Here is an 18680-nt window from a genome sequence, read left to right on the forward strand (position 1 = left end):
GCGCGATTCATTTCCCGCATGTAAAACTTAGTGTTCAGATCGGCAACGGCTTGCGCGATCATTTCATGGCATTTACATATTCTTGTTAGAATCTGCAGTGTGCGAGATTCATTTCCCGCATGTAAAACTTGGTGTTCAGATCGGCAACGGCTTGCGCGATCATTTCATGGCATTTACATATTCTTGTTAGAATCGGCAGTGTGCGCGATTCATTTCCCGCATGTAAAACTTGGTGTTCAGATCGGCAACGGCTTGAGCGATCATTTCATGGCATTTACATATTCTTGTTAGAATCGGCAGTGTGCGCGATTCATTTCCCGCATGTAAAACTTAGTGTTCAGATCGGCAAAGGCTTGCACAATCGTTTCATGGCATTTACATATTCTTGTTAGAATCGGCAGTTTGCGCAATTCATTTCCCGCATGTAAAACTTGGTGTTCAGATCGGCAAAGGCTTACGCGATCATTTCATGGCATTTACATATTCCTGTTAGAATCGTCAGTGTGCGTGATTCATTTCCAGCATGTAAACTTGATGTTCAGATCGGCAACAGTGTGCGCGATCATTTCATGGCAATTAAAAACTTTGATGTGTAATGTTTGCTGAGGTGCACACATTTATCCTGAGCCTTTGGATTTCCTGTGAAGATGCTAAATTCAAAATGTGACGTTCTTTGTGCATATTAAGGGCCATATGTACGAACACTTTTTCCCATAGACACAGAATGGGGAAATACCTTTGCTACATCTGGCCCCAAGTCCCTAGTACAATTCCAGTTGTTTTCCAGGGAATGTTTCAGATTGTCTTTTGTCCTCATGTTAAGGATGCAGTGTTTGTTCTGAAACAGTATTCTAGAAGGTTCTTGCATTTCTAGACTGTGGCGGTCATTCTGACCCTGGCGGTCGGTGATAAAGCGCCGGCCAACCCGCAAACAGGCCGGCGGTCAAAAAAATGGTATTCTAACTCTGGCGGGAACCGCCAACACAGGCCGCCACATTAACACTCCGACCGCCACGGCGGGACCGACAAACAGCGCAGCGGTCACCGCCAACAGGCAGGCGGCAGACAATGTACCGCCCACCCCATCACAACTCACCAATCCGCCACCTTTTCCGGGGCAGGAGCCCCGCCGATAAAAACACGGCGGAAACAGACTACGAACGGGAAAACGCTCACCTATACACACTCCACGAGGAAGGAGGACAGCATGGAGCTCGAATTACACATCCTACCAGCTATTGTCTACCTGCTCATCTACCAGGAGTACGAACGCCGGCGCAGACGACAACGGTGAGTACTGCACCTACGACACAGTGGAGGGGGTAGGAGAAAAGCTTACGGGCACACACATGCGCCATACACCCACCCCCCCACCACAAATACCTACACCCCATTGCCGAGCAACAAGTCAGAGTGACACCACACAAACCCCCCGGAATAATGCAAAGAAACAATTTAAATGTTCGATAAAATATATGTATAAATAGCTCCATTGAAGGAATGGCAAATATGCCATATAAAAGATACAAAAATAAGGAATGAACATAGTCAACAAGATATCCATAGGCAAAAAGTCCGGCACATTCCGTCAAAGTTCCATAGTCCGTGGGCCAATGTGCACAAACACATGGGCAAAGCCCACACAGGAGACCAGATACCATTGGAGAGAACACTGCAGGGGCATCAGATGATAAAACTACAGGCACCTCAGGGGGAAGGGAAGGGGGGGCACCTCAGCCACATGAGTCCACGACGCCAGATCCACGAGGGGCCTCCATGCCCACTGTCCCATCCTGGGGGGTGCAAAGCCACAGTCCATCAGATGGATTACCGACTCCACTGTGATTGGAGGAGGCATGGTGCCCCGAGTGCTCCCTGAAGCCCTGCTCGACACAGAACCGGCACTGTCAATGGGCCAGCGGTGCTTGAGATGAAGGGCCCAGCGGAGCGGTGCTTGAGACGGCAGGGCCCAGCGGAGCGGTGCTTGACAGGAAGGGCCCAGCGGAGCGGTGCTTGACAGGAAGGGCCCAGCGGAGCGGTGCTTGAGACGGCGGGGCCCAGCGGAGCGGTGCTTGACAGGAAGGGCCCAGCAGAGCGGTGCTTGAGACGGCGGGGCCCAGCGGAGCGGTGCTTGACAGGAAGGGCCCAGCGGAGCGGTGCTTGACAGGAAGGGCCAAGCGGAGCGGTGCAGAGATGGCGGGGCCCAGCGGAGCGGTGCTTGACAGGAAGGGCCCAGCGGAGCGGTGCTTGACGGGAAGGGCCCAGCGGAGCGGTGCTTGAGATGAAGGGCCCAGCGGAGCGGTGCTTGAGATGAAGGGCCCAGTGGAGCGGTGCTTGAGACGGCGGGGCCCAGCGGAGCGGTGCTTGACAGGAAGGGCCCAGCGGAGCAGTGCTTGAGACGGCGGGGCCCAGCGGAGCGGTGCTTGACAGGAAGGGCCCAGCGGAGCGGTGCTTGAGATGGCGGGGCCCAGCGGAGCGGTGCTTGACAGGAAGGGCTCAGCGGAGCGGTGCTTGACAGGAAGGGCCCAGCGGAGCGGTGCTTGAGATGAAGGGCCCAGTGGAGCGGTGCTTGAGACGGTGGGGCCCAGCGGAGCGGTGCTTGACAGGAAGGGCACAACGGAGCGGTGCTTGAGACGGCGGGGCCCAGCGGAGCGGTGCTTGACAGGAAGGGCCCAGCGGAGCGGTGCTTGAGACGGCGGGACCCAGTGGAGCGGTGCTTGACAGGAAGGGCCCAGCGGGGCGGTACTTGACAGGAAGGGCCCAGCGGAGCGGTGCTTGACAGGAAGGGCCTAGCGGAGCGGTGCAGAGACGGCGGGGCCCAGCGGAGCGTTGCTTGACAGGAAGGGCCCAGCGGAGCGGTGCTTGACAGGAAGGGCCCAGCGGAGCGGTGCTTGAGATGAAGGGCCCAGCGGAGCGGTGCTTGAGATGAAGGGCCCAGTGGAGCGGTGCTTGAGACGGCGGGGCCCAGCGGAGCGGTGCTTGACAGGAAGGGCCCAGCGGAGCGGTGCTTGAGACGGCGGGGCCCAGCGGAGTGGTGCTTGACAGGAAGGGCCCAGCGGAGCGGTGCTTGAGACGGCGGGGCCCAGCGGAGCGGTGCTTGACAGGAAGGGCCCAGCGGAGCGGTGCTTGACAGGAAGGGCCCAGCGGAGCGGTGCTTGAGATGAAGGGCCCAGTGGAGCGGTGCTTGAGACGGCGGGGCCCAGCGGAGCGGTGCTTGACAGGAAGGGCCCAGCGGAGCGGTGCTTGAGACGGCGGGGCCCAGCGGAGCGGTGCTTGACAGGAAGGGCCCAGCGGAGCGGTGCTTGAGACGGCGGGGCCCAGCGGAGCAGTGCTTGACAGGAAGGGACCAGCGGAGCGGTGCTTGACAGGAAGGGCCCAGCGGAGCGGTGCTTGAGATGAAGGGCCCAGCGGAGCGGTGCTTGAGATGGCGGGGCCCGTTCAGCGGTTCTTGCCCCGGCAGGGCCCGTTCAGCGGTTCTTGCCCCGGCGGGGCCCGTTCAGCGGTTCTTGCCCCGGCGGGGCCCGTTCAGCGGTTCTTGCCCCGGCGGGGCCCCTTCAGCGGTTCTTGCACCGGCGGGGCCCTGTTCAGCGGTGCTCCTCCCGGCGGGGCCCATTCAGCGGTGCTTGTCCTGTGTGTCTAGGGAGCCAGACCTGGGCAAGACTTCCCGCTCATTCACCATCCGAACTTGCGGTCGCGGCGCCCTCCTGTGATGGAGTCCTGGGCCCGTGGGTGTCGTCCGTCACACCCGGGATGGGTATGGTGGGGACCTCCTGGGCAGCTCGCCTGCTGCCTGACTTCTCCGCCCTGCTTCCCTTGCCCTCCTTCGCTGGAGCTCTGTGGCCCTTGCCTCCCTTGGATGATGTGGCAGGTGACGGGGCAAGGATACTGTCCTTGGTGGCAGCCGTCTCAGGCTTGTCGCGCCGGGCCTTTTTCTTCTTTGTCCTCTTCCCGGGGGGGGGGGCTGGCTGTCACCTTGCTGCTGGCTGATGTTCCTGCCCTAGGATCTGGTAGACTCCAATAGCCCTGCACTATGGTCACAGTAGATGCAGGGCTGGTGGTGGCTGAGGTGCTTTTTTTGGTCTTACCAGATGGAGGGGGTGGGTCAGTGATTGGAACTAATTCAAGGTTGGAAAGGAAAAGGATTTGGGGAGGACAGGGACGGGTAAGTGTAGTGGGTTTGGGAGTGGAGGAAGAGGATGTGGTTGTAGGAGAGTCAAGTGTGCTGTCTTTGGGTGCAGGTGCTTGTGACAGAGGTGTGGTGGATGGCTGTTGGGTGGGTGGCTGCCTGCGTTTGTGTGCTTTGGAAGAGGGGGTGACAGACACACTGGGAGAGGACACAGGGGACGTGTAAATGGCAGTGGGGGTGGTGACTGCACGTGTGTGGACTGTAATGGAGGGTGTGCTGGTGATGGAAGTACTGGCTGATGGTGGTGTGCATGCAGGTGTGAGTGGGGACGTCACAGGGAGGGAGGGGGGAGATGAGGAGGTGGGGGACACAGAGGTGGTAGTGACTGTTGGCATGTCTGCATCTGGATGTTGCTTGGGTGAATGCTTGTGGGATCTGTGGTGCTTATGTCTGGATGAGCTGCCCTTGGGTGTAGAGGTGTGTGCAGGCTGGTCTGATGGTGTGGATGGGATAGGCAGAGGAACAGGAGACTGGGACTGGGTGGAGGGAGTCAGAAGAGGGAGGCTGGAGACAGGCACAAACGATCGCTGATGGGCAGCCTGACCCGAATGAATGCCCTCCAGGTATGCATTGCTCCGATGCACCTCCCTTTCTACACCCTGGATGGCATTCAAGAGGGTAGACTGCCCAACAATGAGTGTCCTGAGAAGGTCAATGACCTCCTCACTGAGGGCAGCAGCGGTAACTGGGGCAGGGCCTGAGGTGCCTGGGGCAAAGGAGATGCCCGCCTTCCTGGGCGAGTGGGCACGGAGCGAAGGCTGAGGGGCTGCTGGGAGGGCGGGGCTGGTGCGCTGGGTGGCGGCTGTACCTGTTGTGGTGGTGGGCACGGATGTTGCCGCCACCGCTAGGGAGCTCCCTTCCGAGGACGTGTCGGTGTCGCTGACGTCTCCACGGGTCCCCGTTGTGGAGCTCCACTCGCCCTCCGTCTCACTGGTGTACTCGGAGTCTGTCGTATGGCCCTCCGGGGCCATGTGAGATGCAGCTCCCTCGTGCTCCAATGCCACTTCTCCTCCGCCAGATGATGCTAATGCACACATGAACAGGAAGACAAAGAAAATGGGGGGGGGGTGGAGAAATGAAGACAGGTTGAGTGCATGCATTGGCAACACCGTTGTCGGAGAGGACAGACACAGAAGCCCCCTGAACTAGGCCGCGCAATGGGGGTACACTACTCAGTTATTGTGACTAGTCCTACGGGTCTATGGACGACAAATGCACACATGGGTGAGGCCGGACCATGGATAGCTGTACTTGGCACCCTACAGAGGTGGGGGGCGGGGGCACAGGGCCGTTTCTAACGGAGGGGCCTAGCCTACAGAATGCGCCCTGGCCTGGAGAGAGCCACAGCCCTCCTCCCCCACCCAGACACCTTCCCTGCGCGCAAAGATAGCAGAATGTGCTGATACTCACCCCCTTGTGCCTGCTGTGATGTCCTCACGCGCCCATCCAAATCGGGGTAGGCCACCGCCAGGATCCGGGACATCAGGGGGGTCAATTGGCGGCTGGCACCCCTCCTACGTTGGGAGGCCATCCCCAGCAGAGACTCGGCGGTCTTTCTGGTCCCGCGGCGGATGTCCTCCCACCTCTTTTGGCAGTGGGTGCCCCGTCTGTTGTGGACCCCCAGGGCCCGGACGTCCTTGGTGATGGCACGCCAAATGTCGATCTTCTGATGGGCGCTGACCTATGTGACATGTACAGGGTGGTAAAAGAAATCGCATCAGTTTTCTGCCTGGTCAATGTGAGTGCCGCCCCCCCTCCCCAACCTTGCCATGTGGCACATGCTCTCATCTTTCGTGCGTTGCAGTCCTCATTCGCTCCCCTCCCCACCATCTTACATACACCCCACTCAACACAGGCATAGCCCATTCAACGTGCACCCTGTGTACTAACCTGTTGGTCTGGAGGACCGTAGAGTAGCGCATACTGGGGGAGGACCCCATCAACAAGTTCCTCCAATTCTTCGGCAGTGAAGGCAGGGGCCCTTTCCCCAGTCGCAGCAGCCATTGTATCTCCCAGACCGAGGTCACAGCAGCACTTGAAGTATAGGTCCTCTCCTGTGGATGATCAGGTCTCGAGTGATTAATCAGATAGAAAATGGCGGTCACGCCCACGGCGGTGCGTACCGCGGCGGTGCGTACCGCGACCGCCGGCGCACATCGTCATTGGCTCCTGAGACCCATAGGGTTCAATGTTAACCAATGCTGCTTTGCGCCGCGGTCTTCGACCGCCTACCGCCACGGTGTGCCACGCCAGCGCAGTTACCTCACATCCCACTGTCACACTTCACAGGTCAGGCAGCCACCATTTCAAGGGCCCACATGGCATGATTTCTACTGCGTCACACAGGCCTGGGCCTTGCATAGCCACTCATACAAGCCGTTCCATGCATAGCGATTCGTGTACTGTGCAAGCTGTGTGAACGTACCTGTGGGTTGCTTGACTCTGAGCTCCATGTTGTCCTTCCTAGGCACCGTCCGCTGGGACTTGCGAGGAGAAGGATGAATCCTCCCGTGTACCGCCCGCTGGTGGACCTGTCGACAATGGAAGAACGACATATCATACTTACATACCGGCTTGACAGAGCAACTATACATGAACTATGTGCCAAGCTGGAGCCAGACCTGATGTCCCCCATCCGCCAACCCACGGGGATTCCCCCTCTGGTGCAGGTTCTGTCAGTACTCCATTTTTTGGCAAGTGGGTCTTTTCAGACAACAGTGGCCATGTCATCTGGGATGTCTCAGCCTATGTTTTCTAAGGTTTTGTCCAGAGTGTTGTCTGCCCTGATGAAATACATGCGGAGCTACATTATTTTCCCTGAGGTGGGCGAATTGGCTACAGTGAAGGGTGATTTCTATGCCCTTGGACATATCCCCAACATCATTGGTGCCATTGATGGGACCCATGTGGCTTTGGTTCCCCCCAAAGACAGTGAGCAGGTGTACCGAAACAGAAAAAGTTATCATTCGATGAATGTCCAGGTGGTCTGTTTGGCTGACCAGTGCATCTCCCATGTAAATGCCAAGTTCCCTGGGTCAGTGCATGACGCGTATGTCATGCGAAATAGCAGCATCCCTTATGTGATGGAACAGCTACAGAGACACCGTGTGTGGCTAATTGGTGACTCTGGTTACCCCAACCTGTCGTGGCTACTGACCCCAGTGAGGAATCCCCAGACCAGGGCAGAGGAACGGTACAATGAGGCCCATGGGCGATCTAGGAGGATCATAGAAAGGACCTTCGGGGTCCTGAAGGCCAGGTTTAGGTGCCTGCATATGACAAGGGGATCCCTCATGTACTCACCAAAGAAGGTGTGCCAGATCATCGTGGCCTGCTGTATGCTTCACAATCTTGCATTGCGACGCCAGGTGCCTTTTCTGCAGGAGGATGGTCCAGATGGTGGTGTTGTAGCAGCTGTGGAGCCTGTGGAGAGTGAAGAGGAGGAAGACGACGGGGACGACACGGACAACAGGGATACAGTCATACAACAATACTTTCAGTAGCACACAGGTAAGGAACAGCCACCCCAATTTACATTTACTTGAGGCCTCATGCGTCTCCACTGTCTGTGTTTCACCCCAGTTCCTGTTCACTGATTTGTTAATTTCCCTTCCCTTTTCAGAGCTGTATGACCCACTGCCTGACTTCTGCTTTGTTTGCCCATGGACTAAAGCTTATTGAAATTGGTATGTTGTCATCACAAGGTAACTGGCCATTATTGCACCGTTATGTGTAATACATTTGTTAAGAATACAAGCAGACTCCTGTTTTTTTAAGTGGAATAAGTGATTTATTTTAAGTGCTACATATAGGTAAATGATTGGGAAGCGGGGATGGGTGGGGGTGGAGTAATGTCCATGGCAGAGTCCAGTTCTCAGTCGCACAGGTGCATTGTCCATATGCCTGTGGAAGGATGGAGCAAGGGCAGTTCAAGGTTGGACAGGGTGACAATGTGGGACAGTGGGATGACATCAGGGGGTATCTTAGGCTGGCGGGGGTCTTGCAATCCTACTCTGTCTTCTTGTGAGATCTCAGGTTTCACTTGCGGGGTGGTTCATCTTCTGCAGGAGGTGGGGTTCTGGTGGCCTGTCGTTGTGTCGGGGCCTCCTGTCCACTAGCGCCAGCGGAGATGGTAGGCTGATCCTGGCCTGGGCTAGTGACAGGGGCCCTTTGGGGTGCCACATGGTCCCGCAATGTGGTGACGATCTGGGTAAGGGCCAGGATGATGGTCCCCATTGCGGAACCGATGTTCCTCAGTTCCTCCCTGAACCCCATGTACCATTCCTCCTGCAGTTCCTGGATCTCCTGGAACCGGGCCAGTACCGTCGCCATCGTCTCCTGGGAGCGGTGGTATGCTCCCATGATGGTGGAGAGGGCCTCTTGGAGAGTCGGTTCCCCGGGCCTGTCCCCCCCCTGTCGCAGAGCAGCCCTCCCAGTTCCCCTCTGTTCCAGGGCCTCTGTCCCCTGGACGGTGTGCCCACTACCACTGCCCCCAGGTCCCTGTTGTTGTTGGGGTGGTGGGTCAACCTGGGTGCCCTGTAGTGGTGGACACACCGCTGATTTACGTGCCCTGGAGACAGAGGCATGGGCCCGCTGGGTGGGAGCTGTGCTGGTGTTCCCAGAGGGGGTTGGGTCTGGTGTAGCCTGTGGCTGTCTGTGGGGAACCGACTGTCCAGAGGTCCCCGATGGGCCGGGCTGGTCGCCTGGCTCCAGGGAGACAGAGCTGCTGTCATCGCTGGGGGCCTCTTCTGGGGGTGGGCTGGACATCTCTGGACCCTCCGGGGCGGTGTGGTGGCGTTCGGGTCCTGCAGGGGTATAAAGGTATGGTTATTGCTTCTGTGTGTGGCATTTCGTGTGATGGGTGGGTGTCCGTGTACCCATGTGCAGGCATTCCCTTGTGGGGGCTTTTGTGATTGTGGCTTGTGGGGGTGATGTGTGTGTACAGTGGGCATGCTTTGGTGATGGGTGTCCATGCTTTGTGGTTGCATGCAGGGCTTGGTGTTGGGATGGGTGGGTTGTGATGGTGAGCCTTTTGCTAGGGGTTGGTGTGATGGGGGAGGGGGTGAGGGTGGGGGTATGATTTGACATGCAGGTGGGGTGGGGCTGGGAAGCAGTAGTGAAGATTTGCCTTACCAGAGTCCATTCCTCCACCTACTCCTGCGAGGCCCTGAGGATGTGCAAGACTTCCTCTTCCCAGGCGGTAAATTCTGGGGGAGTAGGTGGGGGTCCGCCGCCAGTCTTCTGCACCGCAATGTTGTGCCTTGATACCATGGAACGCACCTTCCCCCGTAGGTCGTTCCATCTCTTCCTGATGTCCTCCCGATTGCGTGGATGCTGTCCCACCGCGTTAACCCTGTCCACTATCCTTTGCCATAGCTCCATCTTCCTGGCAATTGTGGTGTGCTGCACCTGTGCCCCGAAGAGCTGGGGCTCTACACGGACTATTTCCTCCACCATGACCCTGAGTTCGGCGTCACTGAACCTGGGGTGTCTTTGGGGTGCCATGGGGTGGTGTGGTTGAGGTGTGGGGTGGCGTTTGTGGTGCTGGGTGTGGTGCGTGTGGTGGTGTGTGGTGTTTGGTGCGTGGATTCTGTGTGGGTGATGGTGTTGTGTGCCTCTGTGTTGTGGGATTCTCTATTCTGTGCTCTGTCTCTCGCCTTCATCAATGATTTCGGGTCGTAGGGGCTTGTGGGTGATGTGGGTGTGTGCTTTATATTGTGTTGGGTGTGTGGGAGTGGTATTAGTATGTGTATCAGGTGTGCGTATTTCGAACAGACCAATGTTGCTGAGTTTTCAATGTGTGTGTGTATTTTGACCGCGGCGGTGTGTACCGCCAATGGAATACCGCGTTTGAAAGACCGCCACGTGGATTTGTGGGTCGGAATGGTATGGGTGTTTTTCTGTTGGCGTGACGGTGGAGGTTTGGTCAGCGCCATTTTTTCGCTGTCCTTTGGTGTGGCGGATTTTTGTGGATGTCGGGTTTTTGGCGGTTTGGCAGTTGCGGGTCAGAATGACCGTGGCGGTTTACTGCGGCCGCGGCGGTGTTATGGCGGCCTTCTGGCCGGCAGTAAGCGACTTTTCCCGCCGAGGTCAGAATGACCCCCTGTATGTGATATTTCATGAAAAGCTCATTTGAAACATTGTATTAACCCATTCCTGATTTTTTCCAGGTACCTAGATTTCTTGAGGCCTAGTTAGAGTCTAGTTCTAGGCCATTCATGTTTCTTCAGTCTAAGTGTTATTTCATGTTCATTGTATCATTGAACCCTAGACTCAACAGAGTGTTATTTCATGTTCAGAGTATCTTTGAACCCTAGATTCAACAGAGTGTAATTTCATGTTCAGAATATCATTGAACCCTAGACTCAACAGAGTGTTATTTCATGTTCAGAGTATCTTTGAACCCTAAATCCAACAGAGTGTTATTTAATGTTCAGAGTATAGGATTATTTAAGAATATAGATAGTTCCAAACAAAATCTATTGAAAATCAATGTGATTATATTTTGATATTGTGTTGTTTAGCCTTTTGCTTCATATAGGTCTCCTTCCCAGCTGTCCCCTACCTAATCCCCTTTTCCCCCACTCTGACTCTCTCAGGCTCTGTGATATTTCTATCAAAGTTTTGGAGCTGTCTAGTGGTGGACATGAGGCTCTGGTCTCCCTGACACTTCCCAGAAGTTCTCAAGACAGTCCAGATCCTCCCACATCTAGAGAAACCTACTCTAGTCCCTGATGACCTCACAAATACCAGCCCATCACTCACCTACCAATTATCAGCAAGATCATTTAAAATTCAGGCTGTTAAAGTCCAAGATTACAATATTGCTACCTATCTCCTGCACGACTACCAATTTGGTGACAGGACCCTGTTGCAGCAGCAAGAATGCTACCTTACACGTCATAGGCAATGCCTTTCTGACCACAGATAAATCTGATTCCTGCCTCTTGAAATTGCTCGTCTTCTCAGCAGTCTTCGGCACAGTCTACCATCCCACCCTTATGTGTATCCTGTGGTCTTGAATGGCATTCACTCAAAATGTCCTTCACTGGCTTTCCTCGTACCTGTCCAACTGACACCAGTTTGTTCACATGGTCACCTCCAGGACAGAAAAGATCACTATCACCTTTAGAGACCCCCAAAGTTCTACATGGATCTACTTGGTGCTCTACTCAAAGATAACAGTATCAAGATTCATCAATACGCCAATGATACACAACCCTACTTGAAAGTCTTCTCTGCTTCCAACATCCAACACTTAGAATACTGCCTAACCATTATCCAGACATGAAAATTCAGTGCCTACCTGAAGCTCAACCCAAGACAAAATTCATGTTAATTGCCAAGAACAGCAATCAAGAAACAGTACAATCTTGGCTCAACTGCATGAATCTTGACTGTTTAAAACCCCAACTTTCACCAAATAAGTCATTTTGTTTCACCCTGGACACCAGCCTCACCCCTCAAGGACACATTGCCAATAAAACAATCGTCCCCGAATATCTCCTAAAGAAAGTGAAATGGTTTCTTGTAGCAAACTGCAGTTTGGTGGTAACGCCCTCAAGGGGGTCTAACCTGAGGGATGGCTGTGCTAAGTCCTGAGATTGTGAAGTTGTGACACCTCTGAAACTGTTAATTTTCCCATTATCCTTCCAAATGGATTCTGAGACATATTAGAGATTATCTTTGTCTAAATGAGTATGGGTCAGATTTACAAGGCCTTAGCTGCTGTTAGCGCCACACTAGTGTCATTTTTTAATGCTAAGGTGGCGCTAAGTAGGCCATTCTTCTTCGTCATATTTAAAAAGTGGCACAATGCATGCATTGTGCCACTTTGCAACCCCTTGCGCCACATTATGTCTCTGCCAGGCATAATGTAGGCAAGGGGACGTTCCTACGCAGAAAGGCCCGTAAAAATGGCACAGTGATGTTTACAACACTTTACTGCACCATTTTAGTGTCATTTTTAACGCCTGCCTAAGGCAGGCATTAAAATGACACGCCCAATACTTTCAATGGGCCTCCTTTTATTGTGAAGGCTTAGCGCCACAATTTCTGGCGCTTATCCTGCAAAGTACCACACTACCGTAATAAATTATGATGCTATTGTCAAAATGTTCACCTTGGTGCACTGTATTGTAAATATGGTGAAAACATGGTGCTGTTAGGCCCGGGGGGCGCAAGAAAAGTCACGCCTCAAAGCTGGTGCGCCACTGTCTTGTAAATATGGTCCATAATGAGAAAATGAAAGTAAAGATTCACAGAGGCCCTCAGTACGAGTAAACTCATTCCACCTTCAGACCGCCTGTGCACGGTGAACAGGGCCTTAACGTTGACACCGGCTCCTAATGGAGCTGGCGCCAATGTGGTGGTGCGGCGGGTGCAGCAGCACCCGTCGTGCATTCCACTGCCTGTAATTCAGGCAGTGGAATGTGCGATGGGGCTGTGCATGGAAGCCCCTGCACTGCCCATACCAAGTTCATGGGCAGTGCAGGGGCCCCCAATGCCCCCATTCCACCAGCCTTTCCATGGCAGTGTAAACCGCCATGGAAAGGCTGGCGGATGGGGACTCGTAATCCCCAGGGCAGCGGTGCAAGCAGTGCTGCCCTGGCGAATGACAACTACCAGGACCGCCAGGCTGGCGGCAGCCTGGTGGTGTTGGTGGTCTGACCGTGGTGGCTCTGCCACAGTCCCACCGCCAGCCTGTTGGCGGTGGGACTGCCTCCGCGAGTCTGGTGGTCATGAGACCGCCAGACTCGTAATGAGGGCCAGAAGGTTGAGTCAACTGTGAGACACAAGCCTGGTTCCCGAATTACAAAGTCAGCAGCTCTGACCCATAGGCCCCATCTCCTCCCCTATATGCGATTTTTTTGCCTTTTTATGTGCAATGGACACGGCTGCCAGTGAAATGATAAGTACAGCAGAATCTTACCTGAAGGGGCAGCTAATTTTGAGCTTATAAAGATCGTTGCACAAGGGATGAAAAAAGCTGATGACAGGAATCTGAGGGGCAGGCTGGGACCAATGTCAGCTAATGATGACCTATGTATTAATATATGGTTTGGTGGAGCAGGAACTGTGCTGTAAATCGACAGGACAACTTTGTGGTTTGACTCATTTATACGGGGCAAAGAGTCAGGTTTCCAGCTTCAGAGCTATTTCTGCCATGAGAAACGTTTGACTGGTGGTTGGTTGATAACAGGAAAAGTTGGTTAATGTACGTCAAAAAGAACGCCCAATTTAGCGTGGTTCTTCTGAATTTTTTTTTCTTGTTTGGGACCTCCAGGAAATTCCTGGACGTCTCGCAAATTCAAATGACTCCCACATGCTGAAAGAAAACTCCCAGCATTATACGGCCATTTATTTTTGGTTTTCCTGAAATAAACCTCTGCTTCAGGGCTGTCTTCTGAAAAACAAAACGACTCCGCCGAGCAAGGCCTGAACAATAAGGCACCAGCTCCACAAATCACTGGATCCTACAATATAGCAAATGGTCCCGTGCTAAGGCAGCAGTTTCCCCTCACCCAGCAGATTGGCGGACCACCTGCTCATGTCCAAATAAATGACGTCCCTCACACGATAGTAAAGGCGCCAGTGTTTCACACACCGAGCAGCATGTCAGCAGCCAGTGCACAGGACCCTTTTGCTCTGGGCTCCTTGAGCACTATGCGAGCAGCACCATTGATAGATATGCCACTATTAGTTTATTGACAAACCCAACACAGAGGTCTGGCTCTGTCAAAACGAATGCCGGTATGCCGCGCAGCCATTACTGCGGTGTGTAGTCATGACACTGAACCCATATCTTACTTGAGTTGCTTTTCTATTTCACAGGTATGAGTTTCGCAGCACCATCGCCCAAGCGCTCTCAGTGCCTCTGTGGAAAGTGAACATTTTATCAGAAGGATCAACGGTAGTCGTGTTCGAAAAATGCCAGAAGATGAGCTTCTTTGTGATTGGTAACTTGTTACTCATTGTTGCCTGTAACCTTGTGTTGCATCCTGTCATTGTGCTCTTGCTCCTTCACAACTACTGTAGGTGGGAAGCGCCTGTAAGGATGACGTTGATAGGCTTTTTTAAGATGTCACCCTAAATGTTTAACATTTGACCCCAGCTAGAGATCTTAACTGCTCAAGCCCCACAACTCACTGTATGTCGCGTCCTGTCCTAAACTAGTTCCATGGAAGGGCCTCTCCTAATGTTAGCTTTGTTTGCTATCCGTTCTGCCTGGAAGTAGTGTTATTCAGTTACGTTTTATTTTTGATTGTTTTTTTATAAATCCTTGCCTTTGTGTTCATAGAATGCAGGAATGCAGTTAAGGGAAATCTTGAGGCAATTCAAATTATGACAGTTTCTTCTCTGTGGCTGACCTATGCATGATCTGAGTTGAATATTTACATATGATAATTTACTGTCCAGTCTACCTTGCAATGCAGACGAGGTCACAGAAGATTCTAGTTCTGTCACAGTATAGGTGGGACCATTACCGGAAAAGGCCACCCACTTTGTGAGGGTTGTTGTATCTAGGTCAGAACGATTTAACAAGGAAGATGTTTTGGCAAGAATGCTAGCCAGGGCCAGTGGGAGGTGCCGCTTAACTCATTAGGAAAGGCACTCAACTGCAAGTTCAGGAGAGAAACATTGATTGTAAGTGCACTTAGAAGTAGCAAAGCACCCAGTCACGAGGCTTGGAATTCTGAGATACCGACCTCCTCAACCCATATAAGGCACAAAGAAGGTGCTATGGAGAGGTTTAGGCCCATATTTATACTTTTTGACGCAAAACTGCGCCAACGCAGTTTTGCGTCAAAAAAATTAGCGCCGGCTAACGCCATTCTGAAGCACCATGCGGGTGCCGTATTTATTGAATGACGTTAGCCGGCGTTAGCCGCCGGCGCCGTCTGGTGTGCGTTAAAAAAAACGACGTACACCAGGCAGCGCTGGCATAGGGGAAAATGGAGCTTGGGCGTCAAGAAATGGGGCAAGTCAGGTTGAGGCAATTTTTTCGCCTCAACCCGATTTGCGCCATTTTTTACGGCTCCCAACCCCCATAGAAATGACTCCTGTCTTAGCAAAGACAGGAGTCATGCCCCCTTGCCCAATGGCCATGCCCAGGGGACTTATGTCCCCTGGGCATGGTCATTGGGCATAGTGGCATGTAGGGGGGCACAAATCAGGCCCCCCTATGCCACAAAAAAAAAAAAAAAAATACTTACCTGAACTTACCTTAATGTCCCTGGGATGGGTCCCTCCAGCCTTGGGTGTCCTCCTGGGGTGAGCAATGGTGACAGGGGGTGTCCCTGGGGGCATGGGAGGGCACCTCTGGGCTCCTTCAGAGCCCACAGGTCCCTTAACGCCTGCCTTTTGCAGGCGCAAAAAAACGGCGCAAAAGCGGCCGTACGTCATTTTTTTTGACCCGCCCACTCCCGGGCGTGATTTTTGCCCGGGAGTATAAATCCGACACACATGCCTCGGAGTCGATTTTTTAGACGGGAACGCCTACCTTGCATATAATTAACGCAAAGTAGGTGTCCACGCTAAAAAATGACGCTAACTCCATGGACTTTGGCGCTAGACGCGTCTAACGCCAAAGTATAAATATGGAGTTAGTTTTGCGTCAAAATTGCGTAAAAAAAACCGATGCAATTCCGGCGCAAACGGAGTATAAATATGCCCCTTAATACGGCCAAAAGCACTCGAGCCTTAATCTAGCTCTTGAAAAAATCACTCAAGATGGACAATAGATAATGTGCCAAATCCATTTCATGAATCCGATTTCATTTAGCATCGCTACATAATTCCATGTATACCAAGCAGCTCAAACAATCCGCAAATTTTACTGTTTTTCGAAAATAACACATTTCTGAAAGAGATGAAAGAGTTTCTGCTTCTCGACATTGGAAGCCATAACAGACCCTGATTTGAACACTTCTTATGCGCATAACTAAAAGCAGAAAAATAAGGGAAGCATAAGGAAAAGTATAGAAACAGGCACTGGAAGAAGCCAGTGGTCTCGGTTTGCCAATGCTTTACGGTCACTGCTATTAGTTTTACCAATGCTTTTAAAATTGCACAGACATTGGCAAACACAATTTTGGTGACCAGCCATCTTGTAAGTCTATATCATTTACTCAACAGCGGCGGCCGCAAATCATCAAGGGTAGGGGCGGGTGGGGAGAAGGGATGGGGCCGGGGGCACAGACTCCTCAGCAATCCTGGGGCTGCTTTCATGTTAAACCTAACATGAAAGCATTGTCAGGATTGGTCTGAACAGCTTGGACTGCCACTCAAACACTGTCCTGGGGTCTGTGCAGTTTCTCCATCACGGCTGCTCAACATAGATGGACTGAAAAAACCTAAGTGCGCATGTGTGTTTGGCCAACCTAAGACGGCCGACCAAACACACATGCACACTTAGGTGCACTCTTTCGTCCTCCCCTTCCCCTCTCCCCCCTCCTGTGGCCCAACCCCATCCTTCACATGCTGCTGGCTGAGCCAGCAGCTGAAAGATAAAATGATAAAGAAATATTGTTTTATTTTGCAGCGCCTGGCTTAGCCAGGGGAGCGACGCTCCTTTGCCATTGCGAAGGAGCCACCTCTTCTTTTATGATGGCCACCACGCTGTTTGACGTGTACATTCTGCCCAAGTATTTTGACCCTAGAGGGAATGTTCCCTTTACAATGATTCATTTACATGGACTTACATTTACATCACATTTTTCATGATGCTTTTTATTTACATAGACTTACATTCACATTGCAGTTTTTACAATGTATTGTAAATTTATGTTTATTTTTAGGTTTCACTGTCAGTACTTTTTAAAGCTATGTTTGTGTTCTGTTTAAGGGAGGAATGTGTTTTATTTAATAAATTATTGATTCATGTTTAATGTTATAAGTTATTTCGTAAATAATAGTGTTCATTTGAAATTCAGGTTAGAAAGGTGATATGAGGAAAATTATGGGAAGTAATTTATTTAATTATTTCAAATTTATCTGAATTTCAATTTGATTCTATTTATCGTGGGATTTTTAAAGCGATATGGGGAAATGGTGAGAAGATATCTCTTTAGAAATTGCATTTTTTAATGTATAGTCGTATTTATTCTTCTACAATTGATTTAAAAAAGGGAGAATAAGTACTATGGGGGCAAAAGGAGGGAAATACTTTAATTAGCAAAAAGTAGTTAAATGTAGTACATTTATTGAATATTTATTAGATGGTCAATTTATTTCAAATGGGTTAGTAAACTGCTATTTATTTGAATTTCAAGCACTTTAAGAATAGGCAATTACATTGTTATGGGGCAAAGGGTGTGAGTGAAGTTAAATACAATTCAAATACATTTAATATAAATTAAGTTAATTTATGTTAAATATATTTTAACAAATGTTGTTATATTTATGAACAGGTCTATTAAGTTATATAGATCAAAAGAGTAGGTAGCAATTTAAATGGAGTATATTAATTATATTGTATTTTGTAAATTCAACTTACTTTAATTTAAACAATGTTAATTATAGTTTTTTTTAAATAATTGGATTTTGAACGATTAATAATAGTGATAAATGGGCAAATGATGGATATTATATTACATTATAATACATTAATTGTATTCTAATGATAGAAACAGAAATCTAAAAAAAAGTTAACAAAAATATCGTTCAGTTTTGGAACAGGTTAAAAAAATAACCAGTTGTACAATAATGTATTAAAGTTTAACATGTATTTACAATTAAAAACAGCAGAAGGCAGTGTTGTTCCTTTAAAACTTTCGTAAAATGCACTGGCTAGACTGTGAGGACAGCAAAAGAAATATATATAAATTCACTGAGAAAACCAAAGGTTATAGAGACGATATAGTTAAGTTAACATTTTCTCCCATACAACACCATTCAAGACCATAGGAATTCAGCAGTTATAGTTATAGTTATACTTTAGTTAAGAAACAATAACTTGCGGCCTAAAGTTACTTAACGGCACAAGTTATTGTTTCTTCGAATAAATATAACTATAACTGCTGAATTTCTATGGTTTTGTATGGGTAAAACATCAACCTAACAATAACGTCCCTGTAACCTTTGTTTTTTTCAGTGAATTTCTATGTTTTTTTTTACCATAAAGTGATATATAACTGCGGTACGGATGTGCACAGCGGGTGTTGAGTGTGTGAGTGGATGCATTTTTTTTCTTTTGGTTTTCGGATCTATGGATCCCTCATGGATTTACACTCGGGGCTGCACTGAGCGCCACGGTGGTCCACGGATCAGCGGTTTGACCCAAAAAATATAATTGGGCTATTTTTAGCCCATGAGAGGTCCCTGAGAGATCCCTCAGTGTGTCCAATTTGGTCTCGTTCCAGTGTCCTAATCCCTTATGTGTTTTCACACATTATTTTTCCCTCCCCTGGGCCATGCAACACCCAAAATGGCCGCCCCAACTTTCCTTTCAGGTTGCACCCAGCCAATCAGGGCCTTGCTTTTCCCTCAGATC

General features: G+C 50.9%; 1 protein-coding gene across 1 annotated transcript in view; it reads left to right on the plus strand.

Moving 5' to 3' along the window:
* Window positions 1-18680, plus strand: part of LOC138304334 (uncharacterized) — a 510987-nt gene that overhangs the window by 419273 nt on the left and 73034 nt on the right. The window contains exon 8 of the mRNA XM_069244299.1: window positions 14021-14145. Coding sequence (XP_069100400.1) covers window positions 14021-14145 — 125 coding nt within the window. The remainder of the gene's footprint in view (window positions 1-14020; window positions 14146-18680) is intronic.

The sequence above is a fragment of the Pleurodeles waltl genome, chromosome 7, assembly GCF_031143425.1.
Source record: "Pleurodeles waltl isolate 20211129_DDA chromosome 7, aPleWal1.hap1.20221129, whole genome shotgun sequence".
NCBI lineage: Eukaryota > Metazoa > Chordata > Amphibia > Caudata > Salamandridae > Pleurodeles > Pleurodeles waltl.